Source organism: Tinamus guttatus, unplaced genomic scaffold (assembly GCF_059628265.1).
Source record: "Tinamus guttatus ecotype Peru unplaced genomic scaffold, ASM5962826v1 Tinamus_guttatus_pri_ptg000106l, whole genome shotgun sequence".
Lineage (NCBI taxonomy): Eukaryota > Metazoa > Chordata > Aves > Tinamiformes > Tinamidae > Tinamus > Tinamus guttatus.
In genome coordinates, this window is record NW_028288640.1 from 1,361,652 (window position 1) to 1,380,088 (window position 18,437).

Below are 18,437 nucleotides of genomic sequence, written 5' to 3' on the forward strand. Positions count from 1 at the left end.
ACGTGATCTGCCTGGGGCATTCAGTATTAATTGCAAACAAAAGTTTAACATCAGGAAGTCACCGTAAATAATATGACATGTGTACGCATATGTCTGTGAGAGTTATTTAAAGCCATGGAGGATGTGAGATTCTCTGTGTGCCTCCTCCTACTTAGGGGGAAAAAAAAAAAAAAAGGTCAATTTGTAGTGATAACTACTCCAAGATTCTGTCTGAAAAAAATAAATTTATGAACTGGTTACAGAAAATGTCAATTTCTCTCTCAGGAAATGATCCAAGACTCACAGCAAAGTCCTCTGCAGGTTTGGGAGGTGGAATTTAAAATAGATAAATCCATTAACATCTGTAATTGCTTATAGGAAAGGCTGACCTGTGAAAATGTGTAACCAGCATTCCTTAGCCTTGCATGGCTGCAGCCAAGCCATTTGAGAAAACAATCCTGCTTGTGTTCTTCCTGCATTTTGAGTCTTTTGGTGCCCAGAGCTTTATTGGAGAAACTGAACCACAGCTGCTGCCATTCCAAATGAAACACTCTGTTTAAGTTTTGAAAGAAATGGATTTGGGAGTCAATATAAAAGCTCCATTAAAATAGCCAGAACCGTAGTGAACATATGGCTAGGAAGAAGAGGACAATCAAAATGTCTAAGAATAGAAATCTAGTTCTAGTGTTGCTCAGGGATTGATGGCATTTCCATATGGATGTTGTTGTACCTATTGCTGTTCCAAGAAATCACTAGCTAGCACTGTTATTCTTACTGTAGAGAAAGTTTAAGAAACTTAGTTAAATCAGTTTTTTTTTTAATTAGTTTAAGAAGCTAATTTAAACCAGCTAAGAAAGAGACAATACTTTTATCTGGTGTATTTGACAACAGTTTATGAGACATGGTCAGTGTCTACTGAGTAGCCAAAGGAGGAGGTAAGAACACAGAGGTGAAAGAAGGGTGGGCACATTTGTTAGATGTGCTCTCTCATCTGTCCAAGAAACTCTTCTGCAAGGCCAAGCACTGCTAAGCCTTACTCTGCTAGCTGCTTTTCAGCATGGGGACAGGCTCTCTTCTTTAAATATGCTGTGTCACAAAATGAAATTTTGCACTCCGAGTGACAGTCTTTCCTCCCCACCTTATGGGAGTGAATACATTCATTTTTGCTGTGTTATATAAATGTAGATATGGATGCATATACAAGTGGGACATCTCAAATTCTGAGCTCCAGGCAGGATTCTGACCTCAAAGGAGAGGTCAGCATGCTTTTGAATGTGGCCTGTGTCTGTCTGTGCGGAAAGTACAGTATTAGTGTTTTGGGTCTATATGTGCTATTATACTTATGTGCTGCAATATTTTATATGAGAATCTTCTCCTTCAAAGAAGAGTCTTCAAAGAATGTCCTCTTTCAAATTGGTACCAGAGGCCTGTTTCACACTGCATCTGCGTATACCATCTTACATATCCACCTTTTAGAGGTTTTTCCATTAAAGGGCTTCAGTAAATCTTTCTGAAGCCCTCTAGCGTACCATGAAGATCCTACACATGCTTTGGGCAGATTGAAATGCTTCACTTATATTCCAAAATCCTCTGAACAAGAAAGTCATCACTGTGCTGAGTGAAAATAAGCAGGGTCCTTGGAGAATGTGCTGCACTAAATGGTATAATATATTCTATGCAGATGAATTAATCACAGAGGAAAGTCCACCGTTGGAACAGTGGAGAAGTGCTGGCGTCTGAAGAATGAAGGCGGCGAGCCAGAGAAGACGCAGCCCTGACTGTTCCTGAGATCTTTCCCTGTAGCGCTGCTAGGCAGCATTACTGCAGCCTGCAGCACCATGGATGAAGAGGACAATGAATTTAAAGTAGTGTGGGCAAAAATTGTCGGTAGGGCAAAGAAGAAAGCTGAGGATACTGAGGAGAAAGCTGAGGATACTGAGGAGAAAGCTGAGGATACTGAGGCAACAAAGAAGGTTCAGAAATGGACAAAGACCACTACAACAGGCAGATCTGTTCCTGGGAGCCAAATTGATCATTGCTCTCCAGTAGTGAAGGGGAAAGATTTGCCACAAAATTTGGGTTCTAAGGTGCCGACAGGGATGCGTGAAGAAGACGACGATGCTGTGGCCTGCAGTAGTGGTGGGACGTCACAAGAAGACAGGAGAAGCGCTTTCCCTGACAGCCAGCTGCGCACAGTGACCAGTTACTCTACCAAGAGGAATGTGACAGGTGCGTGCACTGAAATCTTTCAGACAGAAAATAGGCTAGTACTGAAAAGACTCAGTTCAGTAGAGCTCTTTAGAAGTCTGGAGGAGGTATGCAGTTCTTCAGTAAGGTGAAACCTAAGTGCTGAGTGATATATGAGGGAGTCATTACCTTTTTTTTTGCGACTTCAGAATGTAAAACATCCCTCAAATCATCAAGAAGCAAGTTTAGATTATATCAAAGTGTTTTTTCACAGTGTGTTATTGTATTGAATGTTGAATTATGTTGCCATTGACTGTCACCAAGGCCAAAAAAATAAATTAAGAAAGGTTCTGGGTTAATTCATGAAGGATTGGTCTTTCAGTGATGACTAAATATGATGACCAGAAGGCAGTCACCAGTGCATGAAATCCTTAAGCTGACAGCTAAGGTCAACCAGGAGAAGGATTATTTTGTACTTGTTCTGCCTGATACCCTTTCGTAATTATCTACTAGTGACTGCACTCAGAAACTGGGCTGGTGAGATCTTTGGTCTGATCTCACAGGTTGCCTCAAAGCAGAGCGGAGATACACTGAGCTGTTAGCCTGCTGCTCGTTACCACCCCTCCTTAGGAACACCTGTTGCTTGGTTCTGAGCCTGAAAGTCCGAAGCATGGATAGGGCTTGAAGATCAGAGTAGAAACATGTTCATTTTTTTTGACTATCTCAGGTTGCTGTTTTGGGAAGCTTCCCAAGAGCTCCCTGGGCAGCTCAGTTACCTGTTTAATTCTGACTGGGAAACTGTGCTTTGTCCCCTTCAGTGAATGCTCCGAGTGACTGTTCCCAGACTACACTATCCTTCCGTCCTTCACAACCAGAGACCTGCTCTTCAGACACCTTGAAGACACCACTGCTGCCTGGGTCGAAGGTGCGGGCAGCAAAGCTGGCGGTGGAGGGAATGCAGCAGTTCAAGAGAGTGGCACCTGAGCAGCTAAAACATAGCCTGGGCGATAGCTTGCCAAAGGCTGCAGCTAGCAGGAATTCCTCTGATGAAAGCGAGGAAGAGAACCCGGAAAAAGGTACGTTTCTGCTGTTATTTAGCTCCTATGTGTGCATGGAGAGTGCTGAGGGCTGCTTAGGGTGATTGCATGAGCAGCAGTCTGGATTCCTGGGCTTTGTTCACAGCTGGACAGGTGGCTTGTGTGATGCTGAATAAATTGCTCCACATGTCTGAGAACTTGCTTTCTCTATTGATCAATGTGTATTGATCTCTATACTTCTCTCCTAGATCTTTTGTGAGGCTGAAATTTGATTTTATGTTAAGTTCTGGAGAGAGAATTTACTTTCTGGAAACAGGTTGAGATTCTAAGAGCATCAGTAAATCCAGTCGTTCTTCTCAGGGGCAATATTGTGTAGCTCATATAAATATGACCTTAGTTACTCCGTGTCTTCTGTAAATCTCTGAGCACTTACAAAATAGGATGTTCTATGCAGATGAATTGAATCCGTAGCAATTTGAATTCATAGCACTTTTTTTGGTGTTTTGGTGCTTTAAAAGTCAAGGCCCCTTTAAAAGTCAAGGCCCTGCTGGTTCTCTATGGACATGAGAATTTCCTGTGTTTAATATGTAATGTTTAAGACCCCATGTTCTCCCAGAAACTTCATCTAAAACATAACTCTCCTTTTGGTTCTGATACATAATGTGCGATGAACCAATTGCCACCTTCCACTCCTGGGGTAGTGCTCTCCTGTACTGTTTGTGCATTCCCTTGTGAGAAATGAGATGTGAAGATGCAACAGGAAGATTGCAGGGGTTTTTTAAGTTAATAAAATAATCATGACAAATGTAACAGTTTCATGCCTTTCACTACAAGATGTTTAACTCTATCATCTCTCCCTTCTGTGCCAGTTACCCACGATCTTCCATCCACAAAGGACGATGGTGCTTTGGCTTTTGCCCTTCAGCAGAAGATCAAGGAGGAAGTCCCGGAAAGCCTAGAGGAGAAGGGCTTGTTTTTTTGTCAGATCTGCCAGAAGGATCTTTCAGCCATGAACACAACACGACGGACGCAGCACGTTAATAGGTGAAGCACTAGCATGAAAGGCCAGTGTGGCTTTCAGCAGCAGTGCCTTAGAGAAGATGTAATTGCAGACTAGGTAGCAAAGCTACCCGTTAGTGTCCATTTCAAAATCTACCCATTTCAACACCATTTATTCAATTAAATAATGATTTCCTAAGAACATTTGGTTATGTCAGCTGTTTGCAAATCTGAGCTATTCGCTGAAGGAAAGATGTGATACTGTTTTGCAAGATGAATAAATACATAGACTATGCACTATATACTTTTGTAAAACTATGCACTATATACCTTTGTAAATACTATATATATGCACTATAGACCTTTGCTTTCCACAGGTAATGAGAGTGGAAGGCTAAGGGAAGGATCCTTGTGTTTTCTTTTGTCAGAATGGTGTGGGCTTAAATTGATGCCAGCACTCTATAACAGTTTCCTTAGTGGTAAATATCAAATACTGTTAAAATATTACATACAGCTAGCTCTTTATAAATGAAAAGTCTGTGCTTCTCTGTAAAGAAAGTATTGTAAACAGCTTGCTTAAGTAGTTGGAGTTGCTCAATTACAGCATTTCAGGAGGCAAGGTTCAAAAAGAGCATTTTATTTTATTTTGTTTTGTTTTATTTCCATCATCCTCCAGGTGTCTGGATGAGATGGAGGCAGCAGAGATCTCCTCCTCCAGCACACCAGCAATCCCTGATTGTCTCGTCTGTGGCAAACATTTCCAAACTTCCGAGAGCCAAACTACTCACTTGAAACGCTGTGCTGTGAAGATGGATGTTCCTCCTAAAATGCTGCTTCAGGCACTGCAGGTGTCTCAGTTTGGAGTTGCCTCTCCTAAGTATCCCAGGTAAGATTTTGGTGAAAATCTTGCTTTCCTTCAAAAGTGATCAGGTGGTGGATGACTATGAGTCAGCAGACAGGAGCAAAATGGGAAGTAAATAATCTTACACTAATTTGTCAGAAATATTTATGCTCTGAGAGGTAATTACGTAATAAAGCTGAATAGCGTGGTTGAGCTTATTAAGCAGAACATGCTATATGAGCATACAGTCTCTTTGGAGTATCCGTGTTTCCAAGGCCTCAGCTTTTCGGCTCGTTGCTGTCCTGGATACATGGGCCTTATCCACAGAGTCAAGGAGGAAACATACAGGATGTTCTGAATTGTGCTGGGTGCAGAGATGTATCTGCTCTTTGGGATTTGAGCACCATGTTCAGAGTATAGCGAGTGGTGCCTGCCTGAAATGTATCCAAAGGACTTTTAAGTCTTATTGTGCTGAGGAAGGGCCATTGCTTGTTTACTGTGGAAGTGTAAGATTGGCAGAACGGTTTTGGTGATGGTGTTCTTGACTTCAACCTGATTTTTGCCCTTTGATACAAAGTTTAGGTTTGAGGTAGCAGATGGTTAAGGCCATTCCTGCCCTTGCAAAAAAAAAAAAAAAAAAAAAAAAAGGCAGTTTGTCAGTGCTGCAGTCTTATGTTTACCTTTCCAAAATAAGATTTTCTCCAAATTGCTGTGAATTCCACGCATGATAAGAAATCCTTTTCTTTCCTCCACAGAAAAAAGTACTGTTGATGCTTTCTTATTATTCTGGATATGGGAATCTCTCTGAGGAAGTGGGGCAGCTGGTCTGAAGTGCTCAGGGTTTCTTGTCTCTGATCCAGTTATGTTAGGTTAACTTGGGCTTTCTGCTGCATTCTTACGTTTCAGCAATCAACCAAACATATCAAAGCGCAAAGAGTTCTCCGGAGATGACTCAAAGGAAATGAAAAAGAGGATCAAAATGGAACCTCAGGATGAAGATCTGCAGGTTGCTATGGCAATGTCACGCTCTCTCTTGGAGCAAGAAAAGCGTGAACAAGCAGCAGTAGCTGCAAATATGAAACCCGTGGCTGCCTTGCCAATCAAATGGAAGCCTGGATCAGGTATGTGTCACCATGAGTGTCTCAGGCTGTACTATTGGAGGAGTGATGTAACAGCCTGCTCTTCACTACCAACTTTTCTGTTGGGCATAGGGGATGACAAGCACACTTCTGTTTCATTTAAGTTGTCCGAGATGGAGTAATGCAAAGTATCCACATACAGATAGCCAAGGGAGGCTGCAGGATGTTTCGCTGAAATCCAGGGAAAAGACCATTGTTATTTTTTTTGCAGTGCATTTTTCTTATTCACTGTCCCATACCCTTGATTATGCAACTTTTTCATCCTTCTCTCCTTGCTCTGCTTTCTTTCTGAGGTATATGTGCATACAACTACACACGTTGAACCTGTGGTTTGCTATTTAAATGCACAAAAATGGTCAGAAAAGAAGCCAGTTGCCCTGGGGGAAGGTTGAGTTCTGCACATAGGAGACACTTTGCTCTTCGTGGCTCTCCTCAATCTCTTCCTGCTGATAACCACTGCCAATTATATTGGGAATTAGTAAGTCAAAGGCAGTAAAGAAACAGACCTGAGAAACAGACCTGACAAATGATAGCTGTGCAGGATTCATATGTGCTGTGGTTTGACATGAGTGACCATCACCAGTGATCAAGACACACCAAAAGCAGTCCTTCATGGCTTTGGAGTCTTTTTTCTTCTCTCTCTCTCTCTCTTTTTTGAGTGAAGCGCTGCTAACTCGCCAAAAGCACTGTACGCTCACTGTTCAAAGGGTCTGGAAGGTAGCCTGCACATAGGTATCAGTTGCTTTCATAGTGATCTGATTTGACAGCTCAGCCCAGCAGGACCATGTGTGCACGAATAAGTCTTCCCTGAAGGTGTGTTTCTCTGGCAGAAGTAACGGGAGACTTGGGACTTATTGCAGAAATCTTGTGTTCTGCTGTAGTTGCATTTTGATCATTGCCAACTGCAACACTTGAAAAAGCTGGCAGGTTCAGTTCCTCTGCTTATGTGTTCAGCTGTTCATTTATTTGGGTTTCTTTTGCTTTTCTTTTTAAAGAGAAAAGAACACGTAAAAGAGGCCCAACTACTCCTCCACCGTTACTGCTGCGGGATCCAGAGACAGCCCGCAAAAGGACTGAAGAGCGAGCCGCCATGGTGCTTACACAAGAGATGGAATTCCCTCCCACTCCTCGGCTTCCCACCAGCAGGATTTTGGAGGATGGATCTGAGAAAACAGACTGGCTCATGCCATCGCCCAGAAACAAGGACTGCCCTTTATGGAACAGCAATGCTCTAACAGGGCCCTGCAACCCTGAATCATTCTACACTGCTGAACCGACCCCTCCAATCGTACCTTGCATAACTGTGCAGGTGGGATGCTCTTTTCTCCTTCCTCTGGTATTTGTGTGCCACAGTTTACTTGCTCTGTAGCCCTTCTCTTTTCTGCCATGTAAGTGAGTCACCCCATGCTCTGCATGCTCTCTGCTCCTGCACAACTGTCCCCTGGTCTCACACAAGTAGGTTTGGTGATCTTGAACTTTCGCTTCTCCCTTTTGGACAGGAGGCTGAGGCTTGTGTTGCCGTGCTGTTCTTTGGGCTTTTGGAAGACAAAACAAATGGGAGCAGAGCACTGAGTGAGAGGGCTTGAGCCTCTTCATTTTGCCACTAGCTTAGCTATTTTTACAGTAGCCTGACTCTTGTGTTCCTTCTTGATACTTTTCTCTGACTGATTATAATCAGAGCCTTTCTCTTTCTTTACTCATGTTTTGTATCAAGGCAGCAAGGAACAGTGTGGAAAGTTCACGCTGAAGATGGATGCTTGTGTGTTACACTGAGGAGGGGGTGGGCACTCCTAGGGTTGTAAAGTGAAGCGTTTGCATTTCAGGCTTTCCCCATGTATCCCCCTGCCTGAAGCTGCATGCAGGACTGTGATCCAGTTTTAAACCGGGCGGTCTCACTCTGTTATTATCCAGATGTCTTGCCTCTCGTTTTTCTGTAGTTTTATAAATGCTGCCTACAGAAACAGACAGGACCTTTTAGTCTGTCGCCTTATAGCACTATCTTCTTGGAGAGCAAGTATGTATCTGGGAATCGCTCAAAGTATTTTATTAATATTTATTAAGATATTTTGAAAGTATGAACTAGAGATCAATTCAGAGACTGTACTCTGAGCTCTGCAAATACATACAAAATTATTTTATTGATGTCTTTTTTTTCTCTCCTTTGATCAGAATTATAAGTCAGAGACTTCTCTGCCATCAGTGGGATCTGATCAACCAGAAGTATCTCAGCAACTTCAGCCTGATCTCAGTCCTCATTATCCTGCTTCTCCAGAGACTGGAGAAAAAGCTGCTGATGAAGCCGACTTGGGCTCTGAACGGGCTGGACAGATTTCGTCTCAGGGCGAGAAGGTTCATGTTCAGACTCTGCAGCAACTGGTTGAGTTGGCCATGGAAGCACAAACTCAGTGGAGGCTTGAGCTTAACGACGCTCAGGAAGTCGAGCAGCCAAGTAAGTTCTGGCAGCCTCATGAGCCTCCTCTCTGGTGTCATCAGCTATGAGCAGCCACGTTTAGCCATACTGAACTTGGAGAGCAGTGGCAGCAGCCGCAAGATGATATTGTTGATCCAGGGGGTGATATTTGGGGGCATTGTTCTGTAGTAGGCTTTAGGTACAATCAAGTTGACATTTCTGAAATGATTCATAGATCCCAATATTTAAGAAGAGCTCCTCTTAGACAGCAGCTTCTAAATTTTATTTTAAAAATCCTTTAAAGGTGTCAGATGCATTTCTGCCAGCTGGGGGCCCAGACACGGCCAATCGTGAGGCAAAAATATATCCCCAAAATATATGCTCTTTTCTGCCTAGTGGCTTTTGCCGACAGCACTGTCTTACGAGGTTTCACCAGGAGAAGACCTGGTGAAAGAAGAGCGTTAAGAGATGATGTTGTGTTGGTACATGGATACACAGTCCCTGAAGTTGATCTGTACAGGCTGAAAAAAGTCCACCACCTAGAATTCCTTCAAGAGCAGCTCTAACTTCCCTGGTTACAGTGGTGTGCATTGCACAACGGCACATTCCAAGACCAATGGTAGCCTTAAAATTGTCCAACCATTTAGCATAATATATGCACTGTGTGTCTCCTGTTCACTCATCAGTGAAGACTATGGTTGCTAAATCTAATGTCTCTCTGCTTTGTACTTGACTTGGGTAAAATTCCCTCAATTCTCCTATTAAGCTGCAGCAAATGGCTGCTGGTCATATGCCAAGAAAACCAAATGCATCTGATAAAGCCAAGAGGGGGAGGCTGAACCGTTCAGCTCAGAAATGTCAGCCTGGGACAGGAGTCTCTTGGGGAGTTGTCATGGCAAGGAAGAAATGGCAGTTAAGAGTTGCCACTTCATTCTGTCTTACAAGAAGTTTGTACCTGACTTGAGATGTGCCTTTTCTTCTTTGAGGAAAAGAATTGACTTCCAGTGATTCTTCACTAAGTGGCTTTGCCCTTCTACCCATAGAGAAGAGATTTCCGAGAAGCAACGATATAAATGTAAGGACAAATGTTATTTTTCCCCTTTTTTGTATTGTTTATTTGCACTGTATTTTTGTATTGTTTATCTGTTAAAAAAAAAAAGCCTCTCCCATTTGATTAATTTCCAGAAGTATGGAGTATTTCCCATTCATTTTCACATAAACAGAGATGTTTAAGCATTACAGTCACTCACAGGAATCATCCTAGGCAAAGCTGAAGTCCAAATACGTGATGTTTCATTGATGCCCACAGGCAGGCTTGTGGGTGTTTCAGAGTGTTTGTCCTACTTAATTTAAAATAACAGGTAACATAAAGCAGATTTGTGCATAATTTACACAAAGAGAACCAGGTTAAATATTGAGGCTGTAGTGCATAGAGTATTTGGGGGTAGTTACTAGGGATGTATCTGCTCAGCACTTAGGTAGTACTCTGCTTTGATGCCCAGCCTAGATGACACAGGCCACACTTCCTGGAGACCAGGAGAGACAGAACTGTCTGGGGTTTCATCCAGGCTCATGTACGCACCCATTTTGCATGGTTCTGACCAGAACTTTGTCAATGCCTCTCCTCTTATCTTCCTTTCCAGTCTTTCTTTTGCACAGAGAATGGTGCAGCCAGAATATTTCTGTTCTTACTTAATTTACCCATTTTCGAGTCATAATTTTAGTGTCAGCAGGAAGGCTGTTCTGGGCTTCCTGCCTGGAAAGCAGTGCCTGCCTTCTCGGGGTACCGTCTTGCAGGTGTCCTACCTGCCAAGAAAAAGAGAGCAAGAAACACCTAACAGGTTTCCAGACTGAGCTTCCTGTCTTGCCCTTGGAGAGCAGTCCATGACGTGCAGAGTCTCCTCTAGCCCACCTGTGAAGCCTGGAAGAAATGGCCCAGCGTGTGCTGCCGTTTCCATGCTAACCGGTATTGGCTCCTTGCAAACACACTGAAGCAAGTAGAGAGGCTGAGTTCCCACTGAACCAACCTAGAAACCTGCTAATAAAATAAAGAGCTCTGCTGTTTCTGGTGGAACTACCTCTCATGGAGTTGGATAAAACTTGCCTTTCTTCCAGTCTGCGCTAGGTTCAGAAAGTACAAGGTCAACAATTAGTGTCTCAGGTAAAGCTGCTTTCTACTTACAGTCAGGCAGCCTCCCTCAACCATGGGCTGCAGGTATTTCACGCTTCTCTGAAGCACTGGCCACCTCCAGAAGCAACACTGCTACCTAGGGAGTCTGAGTCTTTAGAAGATTGCCTTGTATGGGTTTGTAGTAGGGGTAGTGCCAGACATTAAACTAGTCACAGATCGCTTGGGCAACCAGCCTTCCCCAAACTTTCAGTAAAGGAGTCTAAAATTATAAGAGTAAATACTTAAAAGTAAATAAATAAAGGAATTTTCAAAGGAGATTTCAGTAACAAGTGCACAAGTTCCTTTGGACTAGATACCTGCATTTCTTTTATTCCGTGTTGCCCCCTTGTTGCAGAGGGCTTCTTCCCAGGTGTCATTGCTAGACCAAAACAGTGAACAAGAGAGGAAAGGCTCATTACCTTGTCCCTGGGTCATCCTCATTCCTCTTGCTCTATGCAATTGTTATGAACTGAGTTCAGTTCCATCAAGGTGGGAATTACAGCTTTCAAAAACATGGTGGAAGACAGCAGAGCAGGAGGCCAACTGCAGGCAGTGGCTCTGCCACATCAGGAAATGATGTGGTAAAGATCCGAGGACGATGATGTGCTGTAATGCAAAAGGCTGTTCCACAAGTAGAGTGGAAGACAGCATGTGACTGCCTCTTCACAGCTGCTAAGCTTTGAAGAGAGGAGAAGGAGGGAAACAAAGCCAGAGATGTGTGTTGGACTAGGTTGCTTACGTCTCTTATGGAAGACCTTGCACTGATAAGGATTCTGTTAGTCCTGAGAAGGCAAAGGCAGCCATACCCACGCTGGGACCCAGAGTACAGCAGTGCTGACAAACTGGGCTGTTGCCTCCTTATCTGCCAGGAAAATGCCTTACAGCTGTAACAACTTCTGTCTTTGTGTCCCTTCTATGTTCTAGTCCTCTTTCAGGATGCTGGCAGAAGATTACAATATCATGGTCAACAACGCCTACTTGAGTGATATCCAGTTTCAAGTGGACTCTGGAGAAATCCTTTATGCCCATATGTTTGTGCTGTATGCACGCTGTCCACGGGCTGTTCAGCTGGTAAGTACTGCTGTTAGATTCTTCTCTTCCCCTCGAGTAAAGCCCCTTTGCAGTAACAGGAGTTTGACCGTCTATTCCAGACTGATCACAACAAATGAGTTAGTGATGCCGTACAGTAAGCACAGAGTATTTGGAGATCCAGTGGCAAGTCACTCTGGACCTGCTGATTATGGAGTAGACAGTATTTACAAGCTGTGCTTGTAACTAACCCAGACAGAGGTCTGTCACTCCCACAGGTGCTATGGAGGTAGCTGCATTGACCTGTGCCTTTGGCAAGGCCAGTGAAGTAATTTCTGTGTTTCCAGAAGCATTTTGGTTCATACAGTTTCCAGCCTGCTCCTGTGCAATTTCCTGCAAAGGCAATGAAAGGTAGTGGGCTGAAGACAGGAACTTGCCTTCTGACAGAGCTGCCACCAAACCATACCAGCTTCTTGACAAAGTTTTGTCATTCTTTCTGTAATCAGTAGAATTCGTTTTGTCCTCATGCATGATTACAGCAGTTTCAACTCAAGGTGCTTAGGACCATTTATGAGGGGTCCTTGAAAGCTTCACGGTATCTCTGGTCATTTTAGCTTCCCTCTGAGGCACCAAATCCTGGCCATAGGAACAGACTTTGACACAAAAAAAAAAAAAAAAAAAAATAGTGGCCTGATAGAGAGCAGATACTGCTGGTGTTGTTCCTTTATGAGGAAGTGGACCTTGTTTGCTTTCCTTTTACCGCACAGGTTTACGACGAAGGGATATATGTGAAGGTGAAGGACGATGACGACGAGCAGACGCGTCGGGTGCTGCTGAGCGATGTGACAAAAGAGGCAGTCCTCGCATTCCTGCGATATCTTTACACTGCTTATACTGACATCCCTGCTAGAATTGTGCCCCAGCTGAGGGCTTTGGCTACCAGGTTTGTATCATATGAGTGTGCTTTGGGTCACCTCATGCTTTCAGCCACATGGACTTTAACCTGATACCTTCTGTTGTGGTTTCAGTGGATTTCACAAAACTCATTTCACTTGAGATGCAAGTACCTCTGCTTCCATCTTAAGTGAAATATGAACACACGAGCATCTTATCCTCATTTTTTCATGAATCTTTCTTCAGGTTACATCTGCTTGAGATTTTCTATTTTTGGTTTATGACTAGAACACTTTTGCCAAGTTTTGTCTCATGATCTTTAATGACAGCTGATGTTGGCAATGGTGATGAGTGTAATTCTCAAAGCATTGCCCTAGTGACACACTTAATCTGAATGAGACTTGCAGAATGTGGATGCAGGCAATGCTAATTTGTTATGTCAGTCATGATCCTAGACATGTGTTAGATAATGAACTTGAAACAGCAGCAGATGAAACACATTCTATCGGATCAAAATCACTTAGTTCTGGAAATGTAGGTGTCCTCCTTTTAAAATAATTCTGAAAAAGACCAGGAAAAAAAATCTGCTCTTTTATGTTGATAGTCAGTTAAACTCATACCTAATCAAGGAGAACTGATTATCCTCTGTAGTGGCAGCGATGCATTGTTTGGAATGGAGGAAATAAGTGTGAAACCTGAGAAGATTATGGTGACACGGAGTGAAAACCTGAAATTGTTATTGACTTTATTAATGTTGAAACTGCATGTCTAATTTGGCACAACAGTTTCACAAATTAAATTTAACTTTCTTTACAAGACTCACTAGATTGATCAGGCAACTATAACATTTTGGAATTTTGAATGAATTTTGAGGGAGATAAACATTAACATTTCTGTTACATTCTTGCAGGTTTGATTTAAGGGAACTTGTGCTCAAGTGTAAGGACTGCGCTGAAGAGAGCCAGGCATCTTCTGGAGTGGATCCAGAAGATGATCTCCTCTCTGCGAGAGACGATGAAGATAATGATAACAGAGCTGAGAACTTCAAAGAGCTCCTGAACTCAGTGTGGGTGGGTGAAGATGAGGAAGAAGAAGCTGTGCTAAACCCTGCATGCCAGAAGGAAGACGACAACGGGGTGGGTGAACAGGAGCCGGAGGAAATATATGAGTTTGCTGCAACTCAAAGAAAAATGGTTCAAGACAAACTGGAGATGAGTGAAGGCACAGATTACAACATCTGTAGGGATACTGAGGTAGCCCAAGGTGCGAACCAGCAGACTAAGAAAAAAGAGGCAAAAAGGTCCGTATCTGCCTTGATAAGCAATGACTTCAAACATCTGAGGGAAGACAATGATGTGGAAACATCCAAATGTGACTTGTCTGAAGAAGAGAAAATGCAGAATACAAGTGGATGCAAAAATGTGAATGCCACAAGCATCAATTTTGAGTCTTGTCAGTTTGAACCTCAGATGTGGGTTAGGAGATGGGAAAGTGGGAAAGATTTCAAGTTGTCTCAGGCTTCACATAATATGGGAGGAGACGACCGCTTGGAAGAACAACAATTCACCAACTGTTCACTGCACAATGATACTGATAGGCGTGAAAATTATAAATGCTTATTTTCCAAAAATCAGATAGAATACAGTGAGCCTTCTCCAATGAAAGAAGTTATCAAAGAGTCAGGAAAGGCTGTTAGCGAAAAACATGTTGATGTTAATGATTTGCTTCCTTACTCCAAGTCACAAAAAGACCTCTCTCCACACAGGGATGGTTTTTTTGGCAGTCCTCCTCTCAAATCTTCTATGTCTTTTTATCCTGCTGTTGGTTCTTCACTTATGTCTTCAGAATCGGATAGGAAATTTCCCAGAGAAGCAAAAACACCAGAGAGAAATCAAAAACCATTCCTGTCTCCCAAAATAGCTTTCCAGAAAGCCAATGAGCAGGACATTACATCAGGAAATCGGAACATAGAGAGCACAATTTCTCCAAAAGAGCTTTCCTGCACTGATTTCAACAAGCATAAATATGCTTCAGTTTTGTTCAGTTTTGTCATAAAAACTCCAGATGTTGCAGTCCAGAACAGAAAAGAGGCTGATATTATTGTTTCATCTGCTGATGATGAAATGGAGCTAGAACAAGAGAGGAAGTTACCAGAGTCTGGCTCTCCTGAAAGTTTCCTGAAGCCCAGATTCTGGGAAGTTTCGGATAGTGAAGAGGAGGAATTCCCACAGATGCTTTTTTTAACTGAGAAGGTGTCAGCTTCAGCAGATGCCTGTCCGACAGACCTTGCAAAGACTCCCGGTGAGAGCTTGTATCTGTACAGAGTTCACTGAAGTAGGTTAAATTGTTGTCATTTTAGGTGATCATCCTGTTTGTTGTTCACCTGCTATATTGAGAGGGTGTTTTGGCCTTCTCATCCAAAGCAGTCAGGGCCAGGCACAAGAAGGTACAGTCAGCTTCTGATGTGGGGGAGTGCAACTAAATACGTGGGATAGTTGGAGCGTAGCCATTTGTGATCCATTCATGCTGCTGCTTTGACAGTGATCGTATGCATTGTAGAAATGATGAGACATTACCTGGGAGGGGAAAAAAAATCAAACAGCCTTCACTTTGCATGCTAGGGAATGATTATTCCTTGCAGTAATGGGTCTTGTTTTTCATGCATTCATCACTGATGTATGTGCTAACAATTACACGAAGACATCGGGTAAGCTTTGCTTCCAGTGGTAGAAGATAGAGGTTGGCTGGAAGTAGGTGCCTCTCCTGCCCACGGGTAGGCTCTCTGCATATTTTCCTGCAAAGCTCTTCTGATTTGCCTTTGCTTTGACTTGCCCTGCCCTTCTGTTTGCTGATTGTAGGCTCTTCCAACAGATTTTTGTGTGTCCAGCACTGGTCCCAACTGGAGGACACAGTGAGCGGTTTCAGGACGCACACAAGACTAAGGGCCAAGCTGCTCTTTGCCACCAGATTGCACTTAGTGGTGTCAGGAGCTGGGCCTTGTCTGCTTGAATGTCTGATGACACAGAGAACACTAGCCTCTGGGGTCATACCCTTCTGGGGTCAGCTGCTTACTAGGACAGTTCCTTCCATCTAAGCTCTAAGAACAGTAATTTATCCCTTAATATTTATTAGATATATTACTAATTATACTATCGTAAGTAATTAGTTTAACAAGCAGGATTTAGAACATGACCTGAGACTGACTGTGCTTCACAGTATCAGGAAATCAGTATCACTAAATCAGTATCTAATTCAGGCCCCCAGAACCTTGACTTGTTCGGTTTCTTCTGCATCAAGTCTCTCCTATGCAATTTTCTTCCTTGGGAAAGAACCACTTCACAGAATTCAGTAAACATATATTTTTAATTACCTTGCAGCAGTTCTATCAAAGCCTCCAGTGGGCTTTTTTATTCAGACCTAACATATGGCTCAATTTGTTTTCTGATTTAAAGACACTAAAAAGCAAATATCCTAGACCCAAGGAAGACGAAAGTGTTGATCTGTTCGGTATAAAGGTATTTAATAGAGCAGCTTGCAGACAAGTAGTTCTTCTTAAACAGTTACTAGATAACATTAAAATATCTGCCACCAGGAGGGGAAGATATCATCCCTCCTATATCCTTCTGTACTAATTCTGATGACAATTTCATTCTGTTGCAGAACCTGCCTGTCAAGAGAAGGACAAGTCTCCTGAGAAGGACAAGTCTCCTGAGACTCCTATGACACCAATGCCAGCTTACTCCCTTATGAAGACCCCAGAACTGAAGAGGGAGTTGAGCAGGTTAGCACTGCTTCTACAAGTATATCTACAAAAAAAAAAAAAAAAAGTGCAAGTACATCTCTTTATGAGCAGAAAAAATACATGGAAGTTCCATCTCCATATGAGGAAGAACTTCTTTACTGTTTGGGTGTCACAGCCCTGGAACAGGCTGCCCAGAGAGGTTGTGGAGTCTCCTCCCCTGGAGATCTTCCAAACCCGCCTGGATGTCACCCTGTGCCACATGTTCTAGGTGTCCCTGCTGGAGCAGGGGGGTTGGACTAGATGATTTCGAGAGGTCCCTTCCAACCCCAACCAATCTGTGATTCTGTGAGAAACCTGCTGGTAGGTGGTGTGAAAGGCAGCTACTGTGCTAAAGGGGAAAACTTGATGGTTTTCCAATGTCCTGCTCTTCCAGCTGGCCACTGAGCTTCCTGGCCTGGTCACATTGCTGAGCTATAGCAGTGGAAGGCGCAGCATTATCTTAGGCTTAAGTCCTACCTTTCTCTTTCAGATTTGGAGTTCGTCCTTTCCCAAAACGCCAGATGGTGTTAAAGTTGAAGGCCATATTCCAGGATCCTCACCAGGACGTGGATACGGATGTGGATACTGACACAGAGGATGATATCCCATCCTCCCAGCTTCCCCCACAGAGGCCTCCAGCCAAGCGCCGTAGGCAGCTGAAGACTAACGGGCATGCTGGTGGGAAACGTGCCAAAATCTCCAACTGTAGACAGACACCAACTGTATCTCCAGAGAGGGGCTCTCTGGCAGCTGATAAGGAGGAGCTGATGCTCTCATCATCTCAGGAATCTTCATATTCTCGGGAATCTTCATCCTCGCTGGATGGCAGTGACGTCTCTACTGGTATACAGAGGTAGGGGAACAAAATACTAACGAAGGAGTCTACTGTGCAGCACAGAGATGAGCTGGGAAAATGGGAAATATAAGTGTCAATGCAGAATACAGGGGATCTGTACTGTAGGCAGCTTCCCTGAGCTTTTGTCACTTGAAGTAAGTTCTTCTGTTGTGCGTTTCAGTCTAATTGCTAGTGAGCTATTCTGAGAGCACAGAAATGCTCACGGGTGAAACTGCACATGGGCAGAGCTCAAAGCTGGCACTGCAAGGAGCCTCGCAGGGTGGAGTGAGAGCCTGCAAGAGGAGCAGGGAGCGCTGCTCGGTGAGCACTGCGTGTGGTGCTGCACAGAGCAAGTGTGTCAGCAGTAGTGCAGCAGGAGCAAGGAATGCCGGGCAGCACCGGCACAGCTTGATGTGCAGGTTTGCAGAACACGTGGCGTGTTCTGCCTCCCTCCCTTTGGCAATTGCTGGTGTCGGAGATCCTACACAGGGCATTGCAAGGGTTGGCAGCCAGGGACTTGGGCATCTCTGAGTGTGCCCTTGATGACCAGTGGTTTCCTTGATTGTTTTTTGCACTTTTTCTCACTTTTAGTTCTTGTAGCAATATATCCGAAGATGAGGAAGAGGAGCTCCCAGCTTCTCAGACAGCAGCCCAGGAAGCAGATACACTGGACGCAGTGGGAAACTGCATCATTTCAAATTCAGTCCTGTACCACAAGGTCCTCTTTTACGAGCCAATTGAGCTGGCTGCACTGCACCGAGAGCTGAAAGCAAACGGCATGAAGATTTCCAAGGCAAAGCTGATGGATTTTCTAGATGCTTACTGTATCACCTTCACCACGGCTGCAGAGCGGAAGGAGAAGGAAGCCAAAGGCAAGGGGAACGGAAGACAGAGGAAACGCTACTGAATGGAGCCTCTCTCCCATTTCCAGCGGCAGCTGCAAAGATCCCTCCTGTTGGTGCACTCCCCTGCTGCTTCTCCTCTTTATCTTTGCTTTCCATTTTTTCCTAATAAGTTTTAGTTCCCTAATAAGATCTTTTTTCCTGAATCCTCAGACTCTCCAAGTAGTTATTTATTCAGTATTTGAGCGGCCCTACTGATTGCTACGCAGGGGACATTGTGGAAATAAGAGGCCT

At 43.7% G+C, this 18,437-nt stretch overlaps 1 protein-coding gene across 1 annotated transcript; it reads left to right on the forward strand.

Annotated features, from left to right (window-relative positions):
- The first annotated feature begins 1,817 nt into the window (after positions 1–1,817).
- Positions 1,818–18,208, forward strand: LOC148595397 (uncharacterized). The gene is made up of 14 exons (XM_088520939.1): positions 1,818–2,208; positions 2,985–3,242; positions 4,073–4,247; positions 4,879–5,088; positions 5,950–6,164; positions 7,178–7,491; positions 8,352–8,631; positions 9,579–9,667; positions 11,687–11,833; positions 12,559–12,734; positions 13,596–14,847; positions 16,384–16,466; positions 16,957–17,319; positions 17,893–18,208. The coding sequence occupies exons 1-14, from the start codon at positions 1,818–1,820 to the stop codon at positions 18,206–18,208; spliced, it is 4,269 nt and encodes a 1,422-aa protein (XP_088377065.1).
- Positions 18,209–18,437: the final 229 nt, after the last annotated feature.

Bases quoted from the DNA above. Each gene is read 5' to 3' on its own strand.
- LOC148595397 (XM_088520939.1), top strand. From the start codon at position 1,818: ATGGATGAAGAGGACAATGAATTTAAAGTAGTGTGGGCAAAAATTGTC. The intron at 2,209-2,984 runs GTGCGTGCACTG...TGTCCCCTTCAG, and splicing joins TACCAAGAGGAATGTGACAG to TGAATGCTCCGAGTGACTGT. The intron at 8,632-9,578 runs GTAAGTTCTGGC...TTCTTCTTTGAG, and splicing joins TCAGGAAGTCGAGCAGCCAA to GAAAAGAATTGACTTCCAGT.